General features: G+C 41.4%; 1 protein-coding gene across 1 annotated transcript in view; it reads left to right on the top strand.

Moving 5' to 3' along the window:
- The window catches only part of LOC122782220 (stromal membrane-associated protein 1-like), an 85,572-nt gene that overhangs the window by 61,197 nt on the left and 4,037 nt on the right, over positions 1-20,338 (top strand). Inside the window, exons 7-8 of the mRNA XM_044046488.1 lie at positions 6,538-6,659; positions 18,768-18,963. Coding sequence (XP_043902423.1) covers positions 6,538-6,659; positions 18,768-18,963 — 318 coding nt within the window. The remainder of the gene's footprint in view (positions 1-6,537; positions 6,660-18,767; positions 18,964-20,338) is intronic.

Raw genomic sequence — 20,338 nt, 5'->3', positions numbered from 1 at the left:
TTTGTTATGAAACAGCTTCCTGTTTTATTTTTTGAGTTCTTCCCAGTGTGTTTACCTTGTTTACTTGTACTTCCTGTCCTGTTTTCCCCCCCTCCTCTGTGATCGTCTGCCTTGAAGTGCATCACCTGTCTCATGGGTTTCACCTGTGTTCTATTATCTCCGCCTCCCCAGAGTATTTAGTCTCTGTGCTCCCTGGTGTCCGTGTTACTTCATCCTGTTTGTTCGTGCTCTGTTTCCATGCATTCTGCTTCCAGTTCAGTTCCTCTCTGTGTCTCTGCTCCTTTTTCTTTAAAGGCATTTGTTTTCTGTTCATGTTTTTAGTTTAAACGTCTCCTCCAGTCTTGAATCATTTAGCCTTTTTTTTATTCTGTTTTATTACATACTCTTTCTGTTTGTTTAGCATCCTGCATTTGGGTCCTCGAGTTTGTATAAACGGTAAAAACATTCAAATTAAAGGGCCGAGTAGAAGCAGATAAACATACTAAAAAAACAAGAACAAGTTTCCCAAAGAGTTTCTTTTAAGTGCTTTTGAGATAAATATAAAGTTCCCGACACATAGAGTTCAAGCTGCTGTAGCTTATTTCAGGTTGAAGGAGCCAAGGAGTCGCCGTCAGGATTTGACATGAGTTCTTCTCATTACCGTAACTTGTAGACCGTTGGACTGGCGATCTGTCCATTAAAAAAGTGGTAGAAGATGGTTGGATGAATACCGGAAAGTGGGGAAATAGAGCTTTTTGCACCCATATACTAGTCATTACGGTAGAACCTCAGGACTTCCGCGGAACGACCGTCCAAGATTCAGTATCGCCAAATGCAAGGTGAGGTAAGGAGGGGGCAGCAACTTTCTAGCTTTTGATGAGAAACAAGATTTGATTCTGAAGAAGAACCTTAGTTTTCAGAACAGAACTTTACAATTCTAGGAGCTTATTCGCCGGGGGCCAAAAATCTCTGATTGTGACTCGTGTAACAGCCGTGCGTGTAACGTATACGGTGACTTTTTTGTAATCCTAACGTAAGCTCTGCCCGTGAATCAATGTCGCTGTGATTCAACTCTGACCAGGAAAAATCTAGACGCCCTTAAGTGATTTACCCTTCAGTCAGAGGAGGCGCGGATCAATGAGCTGCTTTATGTTCTGTGAGAGATGCAAGGACAATGACACAGGTTAATGACACCGAATAATTACAGTTTGTGAAGTGTTCTCTTGTCAGCCACAGGTTTCTTTTGTTTTTTTTATATAACAATATAAGCCAGAAAAATCCATCAGGCCGTGCATGCTGTGTTTTAATAAAACTCTACTTTTAGGTTTGTGTTTGTATTTAGGAGGTAAAACGTCAAGTGCTTGCTTTAATAGACTCTTGTAAATCAGTTGTTGTCATTAAAGTGGTAAATATAGGAAAACATTTTTTTTTAAATATCCCCAAATCCAAATTAGTCGACCTTCAGTTTTCAGTACAGTCGCCACAATCACCTGTCGACTGGACAAAAGGACTGAAAACATTGTGTTTTATAGATGACGGTGCAGAACAAATCACGTGTCTCCTACGTGCATGACATTTGTGCCTTTAGAGCAGAACACCAGCACAGAATAGCTGTGGAGAGATTGAAGGCACTGGAGCTTTGACATTCAACAAAGGTCACAAGCTGGATTCAAACCTGTGACATTTCCAGCGACATGGTATGTGTCTTTGCCCGCTAATCGCCGGGACATTCTGCTACATGCTAGTTGACCTTAATCCCCCAGAACAGCAAGTGAAAAGCAGGTTCCGCTCGGCTCAGAGGGGTTCATTCATTCATTCATTCATTCATTTATTCATTCAGTGTTTCGATGCGTGGCGCTGTATCGTTTCAGACGACAGTTGACGCGAGAGAAACAGCTGCTGGACGTAGCTTTGATCACATCTTTGTGGCCACAGCATGGAAGCAGAACGAGCGGACGCCCCTGCTATAAATAACCGGCGCTACACACACCTCGCAGCTATGTCGACCGGGATGATATTTCACACGTAATCAATAAGTCGAGGCGTCATCCATCTCTCCATCACTTTGCTCTGCAGCTCAAGAAATTCAAGACAAAACCTACTATGAAAACCTTTCAAAGACGTCTAATGCTGTTGAAAAGGCTTCTCTCTGAAGACAGCTGCGTCATTACATACTATATGCATGTATTTCAAGTGCAGTTGGATGGTTTTGGCCAAAAATAGATCTTTTCAGGAGTGAAGCCCCCTCTCTGTCTCACTCTTCTTACTTATTGCTTCTCTCTAATGGATCTGTTGTGGGGACATGTCTTCCTCCTTGTTGTCCCCTTTAAATTTAGTCCCACAACGATTCTCAGAGAGTCCTAGCAGCGGGGGAAATGCCTGCTGCGTCCACACTGAGGGGTTGATGTGCTCTCGTGCTAGCTGCCATTTTAGTGTTTTTTTTCTCAGCATGTGACCAAAGACACGGCGTGAAACAGCACGGCTTGTTGTTTTTCTAGAAAGTAAAAAGTATGTGAGCCCCACTGATGGCGACCGAGGCGGGTTGTTTCATCCACATGACAAAGAGTCTAAGTGACTCCGTCAGTGCTTTTTATCGTATCGCGTTTCGTCCACACAAAAACCAAATGAAATGAATTGAGCAAAGCAAACGTTTAATTCATGTTGAAAATTGAACCGCGTTGTTGAGCATTTCATGTTCAACAACGTTTAAATAAAACGGTTCAGAAGCCAAAACGCAACCCACGATTAGTTAGGTATATATAACGCGGTTTTAGGTGCTATGAAGCAGATGATTGGTTTCTTGGTGTCACAACTGAACGTGGACCTGGACCCAATTGTGCGACTCAGGAGACAAACAAACAAAAGATAAACAACCTTTTATAATGAAAGTGCAATGAGAAACCACTCATAAGGGCTTGGCAAAGAAGCAAATAAAAGTAAAAAAACCTTACGAGACAGGGGCATGGAACAAACACTGGGAAAACTTCTCTGGTTCACAAGATGAACTGGCAACAGACAAAGAGATGCAGACCATAATATACACACACGGTAATGCGGAACAGGTGGAAACAATCAGGACGGGGAAGACAATCAGACTGGTGGGAAAAACACCAACCACAAGACAACAACTAAACACGACCAGCTTTCTTGGTCATGACACTGGGGGGATTTTTGTCGAATCTTCAATTTAAAATGATGATAGTGGGCTGTCTCTCCGGCTCTATACTGCCTCTGGTGGCAGCCGAGTCTCTAATGTGACGCTGTGTTCATTTAGAAACACCAGGAAGTCCAATATATCTACAGTATACTGTGCGTGTGTGTGTGTGTGAGAGAGTGTGTGTTCTCTGGGTTCAGGCTGATTATGAAACACAACCCCCAGAGCTGAACTGTTGCTCCGTTACCATGGTGAGGTTGAGAGTGCTCCATCCCATAGTAATAGATGGTGGGCACATTGCCCGCCGCAGCGACGACAACGACGGTGGCTGTGATGATGAGAATGATGGGCCCTTTTCTCCCCGTGCGGTTCATCACCATGGCGACGGATGAAAGAGTTTTAAATGGCAGAGCAGGGTCGGTCATATTGATCCACATTTCTCTGTTCTAGTACCTGAAAAAAGAACCATAATCACAGCACTTTTACAGCACTTTAACGCTCGGCAACTAAAGCCAAGTTCACAGAGGACGCGGCGATGACGACAGCACCGCGAGTTGGATTTAAAAGTAAAATATAAAAGTAAAAAACAAGAGAAGAGAAGGGCTATTTTAAATTACGATTGAAGACATCACAGTGGGGGTCTTTGAAAATGAGTCTTATTAAGTGTTTTAAGAGCGCTCGTCTCTGGCCTTTTGCACACTAAACTAAACGGCTTTCCTTGTACCCTGCTGCCTCGCTGAAGGAGCTCAGCCTTGTTCACACTTTAAAAAGGGATAAATTATGGATGTTTCATCACCGTGGTTATATAAATGACCTCCCTGGCTTACTCTCTTTCTTCTCTCACACACACACACACACACACACGTCCCCCTTCTGCCTCTTCGTCCACCTGTAAGTGCATGTTCTTCTTCTTCTTCTTCTTCTTCTTCTTCTGTTGCCAGAGTTTAGATTTAATTGTCAATGTTTGGACATAAATATGTGCAACTCCCGTTTGCAACCTCTATTTATTTGTTTATATAAAATATCTTTTACACATTAAAATCACCAAAAACTGAATTTATGCCCTTTAGTGTGGCAAGAAGTCAGTGAACGTTAAACATTAGTGAAACTTTTTAAAGCACTTCCAGTAGACATTGCTCTCGTTTAACAATAAAAAGTAAAAACTTTACATTTTTTGGAAAGAATTTATTACACAATTAAGTGTGAAAATCTCGTGTATTTTTTTGTTTATTCCAGGCCAAACATAAGTGACCACAGCTCAGTGGATTAAAGAGAAATTTAATAATCTGGAAAACAAGAAAAACTGACCTTTCTGACAAAAGGGAAGATGAGAAACTAAATAAACTCAATTACGAATAAAAACTATGGAATTAAAACTCTGTTGAAACAAACACTAGACCCTGAGTTATGATTATTCTGCCCCGTAATAATGAATTGGACAGATAATCTAATCAGAGTGAACCGGCATCTTGTGACAAATGTCGGTATCCGCAAATAAAAGTTGAATTTGTGTGTATTTTGATTTTGTGGTTCATTTGTGTTTGCTCAGTTCATAAAAGTGTTGTTTGATAATATTAATATAACACAAATCCAATTCCATACACTTGAGACACTGCATTTAAAACAAGAGCAATACTTTGACACCAAAGTTCCGTTCACATTTGTTGTTGTTTTGTCTTTTTAAGAGATAGAAATGTGTAAAGCTCAAAGAACAAAAGAAACATGACAACATTCTAATCCCAACTAAGTCCCTTTTTGTTCCCGAAAGCAACAGCTACACTAGCAAAGCAAGACTGCATTCTTTAAAATCTATTTTCTGTGTTAAAGAGAATCGTCGCCTTGCTGTCGAGACACTTTTGGCACTTTTTCCACGCCGCTGGTCTATATGTAAGAACATAAAGCGACGAGGAGGGACTTTGATCTGCAGTGGAAGGCTTTGAACGTCTGTGCTGAAGAATTTATTAGAAGTAGAAGAAGAGTGGTTGAAATCAAGACCTTGGAACTGTGTGTAGCAGCATTACACCTCTCAGTGTGCAACCTGCCGCAAATGATGAGAAGAAAAACTGTAAGACGGTGGCAAATGGACCTGGAGATGTTCTTTCAGAAAGCTCTGCAGGTTCTCCTGAGGAGTGTGGAAAAATCTCTCACTGTCTCACCTCTTTGGCCAAAAATGTACCCATTACTGTCTTTGGTTCACTGCGTGTTAAGACTTATTTTGTCGGAAAAAGTATGAACGTCCAACGTGTGTGACTTCAATAGCCTGCCGTAAAATACGAAACCCCAGTTTTACATTTTACATTTATGCATTTAGCAGATGCTCTGATCCAAAGGGTCTAAAGCTAGGGTACAACTAGTCTTGGAAAGAACTCCACTCGATAGGAACAGTGGACTGATAGAGGGTGAGAGTGCCGATGGGTAGGGTAAGTGCTAGGACAGAAAATGCTCTTGGACGAGTTGGGTTTTTCAAGAGCATTTTAAACAAACAGAAACCATCATTCCAGGGTTCCCACAGACCACACACCTAGAAAACCTTATAAAGGCCCTTGAAAGTGTTTGGAAATCACCCTAAATACACTTGGGTCATTGAAAGTGCTCAGATTTTTAAGTTGATATTTAGGTAAATGTCTCCCTTTTTTGTTGTGACGCCACCTCCTGTTTCATGCCTTGCGTTGAGTTGTGCAGAATGACAACGTTCCAAAGCAAGAGAGAAAAGCCAGCTGTGTTGTAGTGACAGACGTTACACACTGGAGCGTTAACCAAACTGTATTCATCACCATAAAATTCTTCTTATTATTGCCTCTCATTTCTGCCAAAAAAACAGAAAAGCTGTTAAAACATCAAAGTCTGTAGACACGCATATATAAGAAAGGTAACTTTGCTTTGGAAACTAATTTTGTTATGAAAAGATATCGAGAGGGAAAGTCATTTTCTTGTAGACAAGGTTGGCCATGAGTGGAATGAATTATTACCTCCAGCTTTATTACCCGAATGTCGTTCTGATTCTGTTGTGAATACAGGATTTCCAGGTCCACCCACACACACACACAGTGTATTATCCTTCTTTTTCATTTCAAATTATATTTAGGGCCTGAGCCGCGAATGGCAGGGGCTGAAACGGTCTGGTCAGGTCTGGCGAAAATGCGATATTGGCATAGTTCTTGGACCCGTGTGTTGCTCAAGGGCTCTATAGCAGCGCCCCCTAAGGTGAAAACAGAGGCAAAATTCCACCAAATTTACAGAAACTTGGTGGGAAGATGTTATAGACCAAGATGAACTCGTCCGAGTGCGTTGAAAAGTAATGTAAGGGAACTGCTGCACTCCCTGAATTGCAGGGGGCCCCATTATGACTGTGTGCAGCCCTAGTTAATGTTATTTTTATTTTTGTTTTGTTTACATCCACATAGATGCTCCAGAAGGAGGTGGAAAGAGCCCGAGCGGTGCTGCACCAACCAGCAATGAACTGGACATCTTTGGACCAATGGTCTCCAATCCTCTCCCCTCTGCCAACAACACACAGAAGGCTCAGGTAACACACACACACACACACACACTCTTTCATCATGTACTTATCACCGCAGGCAGGCTGCAACACAGCCGAGTCTGCAGAGACTCCTGTGATGCAAATGTACACATATTCACAAACACGGGGGCATATTTCTTTGAGAAACACACTCTCTGAGGATCATATCAAAGTAAACTCAGTCACGGACTCGTCTTTACTGGATTAATTGAACTGGTGTCCTTTAGAGGACGGAGACATGAACAACGGTGAGGTGTAACAATACAGTAGGGACCAAAAAAAAACATTTGATAGTAAAACAGAAATAAAAACACCTAATCCTGATACCAGGGATGGGCATTTCTTGCAAAAAGCTATTCAAATATTCAACATTTTTTGCCTTTCAGTTTCTCCCTAAAGGGATTGCCATAGCCGATGATGATTTATGGGCAACATAAGGCCCTGGGGCCGGATCTGGTCGGGAACCACTTTTAATTTAGCCCACAATGTCCTCACAGTTGACTCTTGCTCGGTATTTTACCCGTTTTGATGACAGAATCTGAGCACAGAAGAAACAGGGAAACAAAACCGTCTCAGAAACAAAAAAGACAGAAAAAACCCCAGAACATAACGTTTTTTAACCAAGAATGGACATTTTTCAAAATGTTTTACTAAGAGTTTGATCCAAGTCTGATATGGTGAGACTTAATGAGCCAAGACACTGCCAGACCTTTATTTTGAAATAGTCACAGGAAAGAAAAAGTATCAGTGAGGTTCTTTCAGAGCTAAATCATAGCATTTGTTTCTTTTAAAATGTATTAATATGGGTTTAAGGTTCATTATTTCTTCAAAAACCTTTTATTTGTGGTCCTCCGCTGGCTTCACTCGTGTCGTTGTTGCCCTCTGGGGGAAAAATATCGAGTAATAAAGGTGAAGATGTAAGCAGGATTTATCAAAGGCCAACTTTTATGTACATCATTTGCATAAATTAGTCAGTAAGTACTTATCTAATTGAGTAAAAAGTCAAATCTGTTCCCCCTGAAATGAGCATTTGCTGCACTGCTACTAATAACAGCAGCATTAGGTGCGACTTCTCCTGCTGTTCTTAAAGATTAGGCAGCGACTTCACAGCATGTGGACAGTAGATAAAAAAAGTAGCTTCCCTTTGCCTTTGTTCAAAAGTTTGTCTGTTTGCTTCCCTTTGTTTATTTGTCCGTTTCCAACAAATTGGACAAACTAATGGCCTGAGCTCGTTCCGGCCGCTTCACATAAAGCCACTGGACGTAGGTGACCCTGCGACCGTTTCCTGCGGCGCCACCGCCGGACCAAACCACCAGTGGTGTCATTAGTTTATTTTCTGTGCTGTGCAGGTTCGTCCCGCTGAGACACGGCTGCATGAGCGTACCTGATGTCCTGTCCACACAGCGAGGGTCTTTCCACTTTCATCAAAGGGGACAGTAGGCAGGATTGTTGAGGGCAGGTTATCGATCAATAATTAGGGCCCGAGCCACGAATGGCAGGGGCAGAGCGTCCCCCCCTGAGGTCAAACGTGGATGAGCACGCCAAGATTAAGTTGCACCGAATTTCACGAAACTTGGTGGGAACTTGTAATAGACCAAGACCAACAAAAAAGTACAACTCAAGAGGAAGTCAGCTTTTTTGAATTTGGCGTCCATCTTGAACGATGATAAATGAACAAACTCGTCTGAGCGCGTTTATCGTACATACGTATTTTGTACGTATGTACAAACGGGCGTGGCCTCTGCAACCATCGGAAGTTTGGCGAATTTCGACCATACACCACGAAACGGGACGTGCCCTATACCTTCGCCACACATTGACCGATCGCCACCAAACTTCATATGTGACACAAGAGACCGACCCTGAACACGTCTATGGACACACAGACACAAGCTTGACCCAACGTGTCCAAATCCTCTTTGTTTGGAGAATCTCAACGCTCATTGGCCATCGTGTCATGGCGATTTTTCACAAAAGTTGAACAATTTCAGCTTGAGCATCAAACACGATTTGTGCGACTTTTTATGTAAACTTGTCCGGTGAGAATACAGCATAACACTACATTTATTCTGCTTTTTCAGGTGTGGGTCAGAATTTTATCTTACTTTACGTTTCAATTTATTGCCTATTTATTTCCAACCTAAACCTTTTGGGGAAACATGAATGGGGACAAAGATTTATACAGTATCTGTCGAGCATGAGTTTTTCTATCCTGAGGGTTTTTGTCTCTGTGAGCCCAAATTAAAGCACATAATCTACGTCACATCTACATCAGGTGGATGTGTCCCCCCTCATTTACAGGTCCCTTGGGTGGAAAGATTTTTATGCCATCATTTTCTCTACACTGCAAAGAAACCAGAAATATAAAGTCCAAAAGAGATACAGCTAATAAAAACAATAAAACACATTTTAATACTAGTAGAGAGTTTCAGAGGTGGAGGGATTTGCTTTGGGTCATTTATAGCAAACATAAACTACACATGAAAGTGGACGCCGTCTTCCAGTTGCAAAAATAAGTACCTCAAGATTTCTCTGATTTAATCGACACCATTTGCCATCCTTTATTACCTATTTTTCTCTAAGTGGGATCATCATTCCACAAAACTGACATCCTGTTCTATTCAAGGACACAAACTAGCGACTGAGATCATTAACTCCTCCGCAGAATGTCCACTGATGTTTAAATCAAGTGGTAAGTCGAAGTTTGTTTTTCCATTGACTTCCATCCAGTGTTGTCGCCCCCTGGTGACGAACGTCTGTCCTACTTCCTGGGAAGACTTTGTACATTTTTAGATTCAGTCTGTAGTTATGTTTGAATGTGTTTGTCTGTGCTAATCTGATCGTAGAAGCTCAGCTGTTTAATATTTCGCCCCAAATATTAAATTGTACCAACCTGCGAATAAAAGTCAAATATCAACATTATTCTTGCCATCCCGCCCACTGCTGATTTAACTTTACTTCCTCTGAATGTACATATGCACAATGGCAGCAGCACAAATCCGCTGAGGGGGCTGAATTTGGGATTCAGCCGGCGGATATTGCTTTAGAGCTGTGATTAGCTGGGTTTGTTAAAAAATAGGAAGCCCACAGGCTGCTGATTGAAGCTGCTATTACCCGGGCATCGGGGAGCGCTCGCCTATCTGCAAATATGTCAATTATAAAAATGTGATTACAGGCCCTGTAAGAGCGGGAGGATTTGTGTTATCCACACAGCCACACACTTGGTCTCCGTGTTCCGTCCTCTGTCTTTCATTCTTGCCGTCCCCCCTCCATTCTGAGTGAAGGGAAATTTTCGTTTTTTTAATCAGGTTTATGGAGAGAAAACGCCACGGAAAAGAGCATTAAAACATAATCAATGTTTAACTCGAGCCATTTTCACACATGAACTCTGGAAGCCACTTTAAAAATGAACTCCAGATTATTTCCAGAGAAAATGAATTCTTTTAGTTTTCCTGTCAATATTAAATATTAAAACTTGCTTACAACACCAATTACATACATAATATACATATACATAATACGTGTTGAAAAGTTTTTGCTGCTTTTTTCTAAATGCTCCATCACATTTTCAGAGTATTTAGCATCAGTGTGATTTTAAGATAATAATATCATAGATAATTAATCATAAGTTATATTACAGTCGCAATAATTGCGATGAGATATTTTCCAATTGTTCAGCCTTGGACTGAAAGCAGCATTATTAAGCATCATTAAAAGCATGTGCGTATGTGAGTTAACTAAGTAGGAGCACTTTCTATTGCAAAACATTTCATTCAACAAGGCTTTTATTGTGAAAGATTTGCAGGGCCACCCGCACCCTTAAATGGTCTGTATTTATATAGCTCTCTTTTAGTCTTGCTGATCACTCAAAGCACTTCCATACACTGCATCTATCTTAGGTGCAGCACATTTTCCTTCACCCATGTTTGTCTTGCCCAAGGACACAGCGGCATGTAGACGAGCTGAGCCAGGAATCGAACCCATTCGCTCTTCCACTGAGCTACCGTCCAGTTTCCATTCCTTCCGTTCCAACAGTCTATCTAAAGATATCTGGATTTCTTAAATATGTTAAAAGTCAGATTCATTTCAAACCCAACGCGTGACACGACAACGTCATTTAAAGGCGACAAAAGCAAATGAAACAGTCCATTAACTTCAGTGTAAATGTAGATGTCTGTGGATATTGTCGGAAAAAGCTGCCGTTCTCAAAAGTACATAACATTAGTCTTGTCATCTTTAGGGTGTTTTCATGCTTCCCAGAGCCGCTCGATACGTACACCTCTGTGAGTGCTCGTCACGCCCCCGAACACACGTGGTGAATTTATCAAACTGATTCACCACAGTGCAGATGCACCTCCCCGAGTCATTTGTCACCCGAGTGTGTCTCCTCGCTGCATTTTATGCATAAATCGTTTAAGTAATAGGAGGAGACGTATTAACTCAGCCAGATTATTTATTCTTTGGGGCTTTACCGAGGTCACGCTCTTTGCAACTGTCAGTTCTGTGTGGAACATTCCCTACGTGTAAACACGGTCCGATGGGATTTACATGAGTCACAAGAAAGAATCAAGCGTGCCCCCAAACCGGACTGTGGATACGTTGCTTTGCTTTCATGCTACGTTTGGTAGAAGTTGAGAAATATACCAGCCAATCATAGCTTATTCCAAATAGAGCTTTGGTATAGCCCATCTCCACATTGTCAGACAGTTCATTGGAAGTTGCAAGATCAGTAACTCATGCTACAAAGTCGGTCATGGCTGATCTGGTAACTCTAGAAAGACGCCTATAGCCTATGAGTGTTTTCAGGTTGTCCCTCTCTGTACGTCTAATTCCTTTGGCGACATTTGTCGTCTTGGCCTCAAGGATTGGCCACCAAGATTGGCCTCTGATTCTGGTAGTGACAGAAGTGTTTTTGCCTCCGAAATCACATTGATTTAGCCTGTGAATGTGACCTCTCAATGACCTTCATGATCCGTACAAGGTCAAGTCATTTAGTGCCGGGATCAGAGTGTCTTTCATGATCATCACCATGTCCGATTATCAATCACAGCGGCACAGGTTCGAGGGACTGGCAACACTATAAGTATGACCCCCAACCAATCATCGTTCGCAAGTTCATAGGTCATCATCTGGGAGGCGGGGCACGGAGTTCTACTCCAGCTATTTCTCGCCAACATTTTTGTTTTAAACTTTGTTGTGGTAGTATCTGGAGGAGATGTCAAAGATGCAAAGCTCAACGAAATGGTTTTTTGTCTCACTATTAAAACTAAGACCAGCAGCAGCAACAACTTCATCTTGACACTGTTTATGTCTGTGTATGTCTATAACATCGGGTCAGAGCACCTTGACCTGGACGTGCTCCTGGTCAAGGTCCAACATCAAGTTGTTGGAGATGGGTATTGCAGAGTGATTCGACCGATTCAAACCAATTCGACAATTTGTATGTCTATTGCTGCACATTTTTATTATGTTGTACTGTATGTCAACATGTGTCGCTGCTGGCTGTGAAACAACTTGCCCTTCGATGATAATAAAGACACCTTGTCCTGGTGATCGCAAAACCTCATAGTTGCCTTATGACTGTGTTAATCATCTTAGAAATGACTAAGACTCAGTGTGGTCATACAACGATAGGTATTTCTTATAATACTGTATATTTTGTCCTCGCTCTGATCCGCAGAGGTTCAGAGACTGAGCTTTGTACATTACGATATCGTGTGATCTGTAATGGAGCACTGTTGATCGTGAACATGGCACAAATGGGGGCGAGCACTCAGCTGTGTCTGGCTCAGGTGCTCGTCTGTATCATTCCAGCTCCATCACAGATTTATTCACTAATGCAGCAGAGAGCCTGATGCGCAGCTTCATCAGCTGCAGCCGGGGCAGAGCAGGTGCAGCTGTGCTCACAGTCGGTATCAGCTCTGGGACGAATAAAAGCATCATATAAAGTTTAACATCATCTCTCTCTGTAGTGCGGGACCGTACCTGAGGAGAATTTTCAGTGTTCAGGACATCAAACACACCGGCTGCGCACATTCCCTCTGGCAATCTTCAGGGGCTCCACCAAAAAAAAAAAAAAGAAAGATAATTAGAAAAATGAATCAATAAGGATGTTGTAAATTGATCTAATTACTGTGACTTGGATTAATGGTGTGCGTGTTTGAAGTCCTGAACACTGAACATTACCAGCAGGTACAGTCCAGCACGCTAAATGTTTCATATTAACAAACACAATGTCCGTAATCATGTAATTATATAGTGGAGTCGTGACATCACACTCCTTTGTGTGTTGTTATGGAGCATATGATGTGGTAGCTGGTCTGTCTGTTGCATTTGGTACCAGAACTCCTCATTCTAACGGGGCTGTTTAGTATGTTCTCGAGAGCCTTGAGTCCAGTATGTCCCATACACTACATCCAATATGGTAATGAAGCGTGTGACAGTGAGTATGAGCTGAGTGGTCGTAGCAGAAAGTAGTTGGACTTCACCGCTGTTGTCATGTGTTTGCTTGTTGTTTCTCTTTGGAAGAGAGCTCAGAGCTCAGGACAGCATGGTAAGAGGTGTCTTAATCCACCTCCTCTGTTGAGTGATGGTTTCTCCTGACTCTGCCTCTCAGGTGACCTCCTAACGACCCCTTCACACCTTGTCTCAGGTGAAACCAACAACCTGAAATTGGGAGGGGTGAACAACCTGCATTGTTCAACTCAGCCTCAGAGGTTAAATACCTGGTTCTTCCCACCAGTTAGTCAGAACTGGAGAAGCCTCTTTGGACAGTCATTATTTTACTTGCAACAATCAATAAGCACAGCTTTGTCCACTCCAAGGTGATAGCCACAGAAACCTGTGGAGCTAACCAGAGTACACTTAGCTAGGTCATTTACTACTAAGTGTATAAATATATAGAGATTGCTTTTTAATGATTATAATGGTGAGCGCAGGCCTAACCCAGCTCTACAGGAACAGTGTTGCTCCCCAATGTCCTCTGCTTTAATTTCTCTTTTTAGTGCAGTTTTGTTGCTTTGAGTCACTTTGATATCCTCACCATTGCCTTCAAACACTAACCTCTGTCTGTCCAAGATTGCTTTTTTCTTCTCTCCCCAAAAATCAGACCAACAGCGGGAGCCCCGTGTTGGATGTGAAAGTTTGTCCGAAACAGCAAAAGTAACCAAGGGCATGGAAGATTTATGGATACGGTGTTTGTGAGATAAAGCCCTGAGATTGATAGACTTATGTTACTAACAGTAATAAACATCAGAATATGAAGCTGTGTAATATAAAATTCAACTAAAGGCCTTCACTGACAGCAGCTTTAATAGTTTGTTATCGCATCTCGACTCCCATTGTTAGCACTTTGAGATTTGTTTTTCAAATGTAAAGTGCAATACAAATAAAATCTATTATTGTTAATGCTAAATTTGTTGCGCAACTTAACGTGTAAGCGTAGCCGTTGTTTTTTTAGCATTTTTTCCAGAAGATCGCAACATTATCACTCCAATTTAAAGATTATAGTAATCCAAACTGTCCTAACATTGTGGCTGGAGGCAGCGTCAGCTTAAGCTCAGCAGATGACTGCGTTTTTACAGCGCTTGGCATCTGTAATTGTTGCATTACTTCCTTCTGGATCCCAGTTCTTCCACATGACTATGTAATGAGCTGCTGCTGCTGTAGTAATTTGGGGTGTTGAATAAAGACAGATTGTGTAACGAAAATCCCAACACTTGTAGGACTTAAACGGCCTTTAGGAGAAAAAAAAAGACTTGAATATTAACACTTTCTCCAGTTGTTCATAATGATATTTGATGAAGCATTTGGGGAACTCAAATGTTCTCCCGAGTGCCTGAAAACTATTGCAGCCCTCGAAATTGCAGCCAATTTCAAGGTGAGTAAGTGCAGAGCAGTGAAAGCTGGAGAGACTTTTTTGTATTATTTGGATGTTAAAGCAAGACCAGAAGACACAGAGTTGGCTCCCGCTGAAGACAGAACGCCATCTGCATACAACTCACCGTACAAATCCATCTGATCAAAGAGCAGCTTAGTGGAGACAAAGTCAAAGCCCGAAGATGATTGACAGGGTGCTTAATCAAACGTGATCGTAAAGTGCACCCGTACAAAAACCCCTGCTGGAGGTGTGACGAGAACTTTAACTATCATACACACAAGAGGTTAATTCATCACTGTCAGTGTGAGCTTGTTTCAAATCGCTGTCAGCAATGTCATCTTCCTCTCAGTGGCTGCTCTTAGCGTCATGGTGTCTCTGCTCAGCTGCATTAGGGAGTCAGAATTTCTGAGTTTCTGGTCGGGTGTCTTAAGTACAAATACTACATAGTGCAGTACTTGAGTATTCACGTATCTTTACTTTACTTTGTAATTTATACTTCTCAGAATAAGAAGAGTTGGTCATGGTCTGTCTTTATATAGAGCTTTACTAGTCTTGATGCTTCAGTTTTCACCCATTCACACACTGTAACATGGGGTTAAGTGTCTTGCTCAAAGACAAGGGCCAGGACTTCAATCCTGACTCCTCAGTTTTTCTTTAATACTTTTACATTTACTTCTAAAACTTAAGTACAATTTATATCAGAAAAATTACTTTTGATACTTAAGTACAGTAAATGTTTAAGATTTCGTAATACTATAAAAACGTGACTTCAGCTTATACCAAAGTCTTTTCTATTTTCTGGTGAGATACTTGTACCTTTACGCAAGTATCCCCTTTAAGTATTTTATACAAGACTGTCCTCAAGTCAGATTTCCAATTTCACAACCTTAAAAACCCCAACACAGTATTCCAAAATGGCTGCTATTCCTTTTACTCCATAGAGAAAATCAGCGATTTTACATCACAGCACTCAGGAGTTGTTCATGCATTGCTGCCCATGATTTTCTTAATGGACTTTGGTGCAGAGGAGTGAGTGATTTCCATATTTACTTTTAAAGTAACGTTCATTTATATATATATATATATATATATATATATATATATATGCCGTATCATAGGCGCGAGCAGGTGTGAGGTGAGGTTTTCTCAAGTGGCTATTGTCTTGTTCTTTTCCCTCGGTTCCTCGTTGGCAGCCATGTTTTCACTGAGAGGGGAAATGAAGCTGATAAATGAAGCTGGAGAAAGGATGCTGTGAGTCAGGAGGAGGAGGAGGAGGAGGAGGAGGAGGTTAAGAGATGAATGCATTCATTTTTTTTCAGAGCAGAAGAAAAGGTTGATGGAGGTAAAGAGATATGAGGTAATGATCTGTTGTCCAGAAATTGATTTTTTTTCTCCTTCCTGTTCTTTCTTTCTTTCATTGTGTGTGTGTGTGTGTGTGTGTGTGTGTGTGTGTGTGTGTTTCTGCTTTTGTTGCTTCTTATTGTCCCTATTTCTCTTTGGCACACTCTGACTGGAATGCTGACTTCCATGCTTTTGTTTTCAGTGAATTAGCACACACACACACACACACACACCCCCGCATATGCCACTGTGGTTTTAAAGCCACAGATGGTCTATCAGAGGGGAGTGTATGAGTATTTTCAAGCGGTGCTGGAAAACCATGGGGAGACTGTGTGTGTGTGTGTGTGTGTGTGTGTGTGTTGGCATGAATTGCCATCCATTTATTCTGCTCGGATGTGTTTACTCCTTTGCCCCATCCTCCTTCCCTCTCAACTTGTCCTTGTCCTCCCTTTTCTTTTTTTCTTCCTTCTTCTCACCCTTGCTCATTCTCTCCCTCTCTCTCTCTCTCTCTCTCTCTCTCTGTCCGTCCTCTCTGTCCCAACCCTCCATCATTCCCTCCTTCACCTCCCATGTATGTCCTTCACCACCTCCTCTCACGGCCTCTGCGCTCCTCCTCTTTTCTCATCCATTAATTTCTTTCCTCTTACATTTTTCTCCCCACTGCTGTTCTTATCTCGTTGTTTCTTTTTCCATCCCTCCTTCTGTTTTTGGTCTTCACCCCCCTCCCTCCCTCCCTCCCTCCTGTCAAGTAAAGTCAGCAGAGACAGACGGAGAGAAGCAGCGCTGCCTGCTAAACAGCTGAGCTCGCGACGCACTTGCAAAAAAGAAAATAGTTTGTGTATGTGTGATTCTGCACATCTAAATGCAGGTGTGTGTGTGTGTTTCCTGTCACGGGTCCTTGAAATTGTTGAAAGTTTGTGAATGTGGAAAAAAAAATAATGTCAAAGTTTTGAAAATCGCCCCAAATAGACATTAAAAGTTAAGTTGATATTTAGGTAAATGTCTCCCTTGTCTGTTGCGACGCCACCTACTGTTTCAGGCCCTGCATTGCCTGATGTACGTGGACGAGGCCTAACGCAGGACAAACGTTGCAGTCTTGTGGACACTGTCCACCGTCCTCTTTCCCCCGTTGACGTGAGATTCCGTGTAGAACAACAAGCGAGTAAAGTTAATACAGGACGTGATGCCTGAGAAATGAAAATTCCAACATCTCTGTCGCACCAAAGACTGACTTTGACCTAAGATCCCGAGGACAATCACTTGTCCAGATGCAGAACAAATCAATGAAAGTGGACGCTATCATGGACGAAGACGCTCTTAAAAGTTGCCCTCCCAGCTTCAGCCGTGTTAGCACATTCGATCTTCGCATTTGAGGGAATTAGTCCTGGAAGGTCCTTGAAATTGATGTCAACCAAGGTGCAGGAACCCTGTTTTTTTGTGTAAAGATTATCCAAAAAAAGTCAGGCAAAAAAAATCCACAAAAGAGAAAAAAAAAAAGCACTTTGATATATAGCACTTTGATATTTTCTAAATTAATTTATTTTTTTGCCTGACTTTTTTTTTCTTGTGCCAGATTATTATTATTTTTTTTGCCTGACTTCTTGTGTCTAATTTTTTTTTGCCTGCTTTTTCCCCTTGTGCCAGATTGTTTTTGTTTATTATTTATTTTTTTGGCTGGCCCTAATACTCCTTCGTAATTATCATCCACCTCAGTTTCATTAAAAAACACACGCACACACACGCCGATGCAGTTGCTTTTTTGTCAGCTCCTGCCATTAAGGTGTAATGGATGTGTGAGCAAAAGTTTGAAAAGGAAAAAATGGAAAAGTGCACGTGAGAATCACTCTATGTGTGTGTGTGTGTGTGTGTGTGCAGCAGTTCATGTCAGCGTCTCTTTGTCGCAGCCTAATTAACATCTCACAGTGACGATGCTTCTTCTTCTTCTTTTCCCCCAACTCTCACTTCACCTCGTCTCTTACCATCTTTTCTCCTCTTTCACAGTCTCCTTTCATCTTTGTCTCCTCCACAGTTAATCATGTGATTCATATAGTGTAGTGGTACGTTTAAGGAAATAGACGACGCAAAGTTATACAGTACGGTAGATCTGAGCAAAAACATTTTGTTATATCTTTCAAAAAGTTTTTTTTGCAGAAATTAAATACGTTATTTCTTATATAAGGAGTTTTTATAGCTTTAGAATAAGCCTTTCAAGGGGTTTTTGCTTCGTGAAGGCCGCCATCTCCTGCCACCATATATCTACGGCAACCCATATGGACAAACTAGCAGCTGCGTGTCTGCAGTCTCGCCAGTAGATGTCACTAATTCTTACACACTGGACATTTAAGTGTTACATTCAGACTGTGTCACATGCATCGAACAGGAAGTCATCCCAACATAAACAAAGAGTTTTACTCTATATTTTCCCTCAGTGAACATGAAAGTGGGTACACACGGCGGTACAGTGGCTAGGACTGTTGTCTCACAGCAAGACGGTCACCAGTTTGGATCCTGCTTTCTGTGTGGAGTCATGTCCGACCTGTCCACGGATCGTCCCCAGCTCTCTGAGACCCTCATGTGGAGGATGAAGCAGTAAAAATATGAATGAATGGATGAATAAACATGAAAGCAAGCCAGTCCATGTCAATGTGACCAAATCCAGTTTAAGCCAGCATGGGTCCATATCCAACCTATAATTGTCATCGTTATAAACCAGTCAAGAATAATAATAATACTAGATAATATTATCTCTTAATAACAATAATAATAATAATAATAATTATAATAATAATAGAAATTCATGGGTCATGCGTACAGGAAAGAAAACATCAAAAGACACTTTTATCTTGTGTTTTATTTCTTCTCGTCACCTTTCGCCGTCTCTGTCTCAAACACAGTCTGGTTCCGGTACGGCACCTCCGCAGCCAGATCCTTCCTCCACCTCCACCTCCTCCTCCTCCTCTTCCTCCACCACTGCCACCACGAAGGCGGAGGAGAAGAAGCTTTTATCTAAAGACTCCATCCTGTCTCTATATGCCAGCAGCTCGGTGGGTGCTCAGCCACAGAGTCAACAACAGCCTGCTGCAGGACAAGGTAACACACACACACACACACACACGCAGTATCTTTGTTATTAACCCTTTCTTTATCTGTTATTAAATCAGCTGAGCTCGATCGGCTCCACCAGCAACTCAATGTACCCATGTTATAAAATGAACTTGCTCGTACGTACAGTGTCACTCACTCACTCACAAATCGACAGCGGCACAAAGGTTACGCAAGAAAGTTAAAAGTTGAAATAGTTTCTCCCAGTTAAGGCCTAAATTTGCTAAATGTGATTTTTGTACATACAACTGGCTAATAATAATCATAAATAATGATAATAATTAGACTGAGGGGTTCTATTTGACTGACGGCCGCCGTCAAGACGTCTAATAGAGGTCATTTAAATGTTATTCTTAACCCATAACTGGCCAAAAAGTCATAACTGAACCATTGAAAGAAATGAGTAGTTAAAAAGGTTGTGTGTTAACTTTACGTCTGGCAAGGACGCCATTTTGGGTCAACTTTAGAATCTCATAAAAACAAAAAAACGCCCCAATCACAAACGTGCACATTAGAGGCGAGCATGTGTGATGTTTTGTATATGTCATGGCGGCCACTGAAGAGCAGCTGTCTTTTGATGTTGCATTTAGTTAGAAGCCATTTCTGGATCGCCATCACTCCTGTCCATTGCTCTGCATGTGCCGTCCGCATCATTGGTCTGATTGGCTGTAGGTTCATCCAATTACGTCCGTTGATTACGTCGCCTCTCGGAAGTGGAAGGTGACGAACGACGTCTTTTCCAGACTCGTACTCTCAAATGAGACTGAGATGCAGTCAGGCGTTAGCGAGGCCAACCTTCACCCATAACTGGCCAAAAAAGTTATAAATGTAAAGAAAAAAGTAGCTAAAGGAGAACTTTAACTCAGAACATGGTGGTCTTGCAAAGTATCGGGTTGAAAAACACTAATTGCTTCACGACAATAAGATCAAGCGTTATTTTAGACGTTTCTCGTGGCAGAGACATCTGACCAGGTTGTTTCGGTTTCATTGAAAACAAACGCACATGGTCAGGAGAGGGGGAGCGTCAGCAGTGCGTTTTTACGACACTGAGGATAAAAAGGTAGAAGATAAATGGATGGATGTTTACGCTGGTGTCGTAAAAATATGCAGAGAAAAAGGATGAAAAAGTGAGACAAAGATAAACTTTAAAGTTAAATGTATACAGAGGCTATTATGCTATATATATGTATATATATATATATATATGTGTATATATATGTGTATATATATATATATGTATATATATATATATATATATATACATACATGTATATGTATATGTATATATATATATATATATATATATATATATATATATACATATATATACATATATACATGTATGTATATACATATGTGTATG

The sequence above is a fragment of the Solea senegalensis genome, linkage group LG15, assembly GCF_019176455.1.
Source record: "Solea senegalensis isolate Sse05_10M linkage group LG15, IFAPA_SoseM_1, whole genome shotgun sequence".
In the NCBI taxonomy this organism is placed as follows: domain Eukaryota; kingdom Metazoa; phylum Chordata; class Actinopteri; order Pleuronectiformes; family Soleidae; genus Solea; species Solea senegalensis.
The sequence above is the reverse complement of the archived record's forward strand: the minus strand, read 5'-3'. Positions and strand labels throughout refer to the sequence as shown.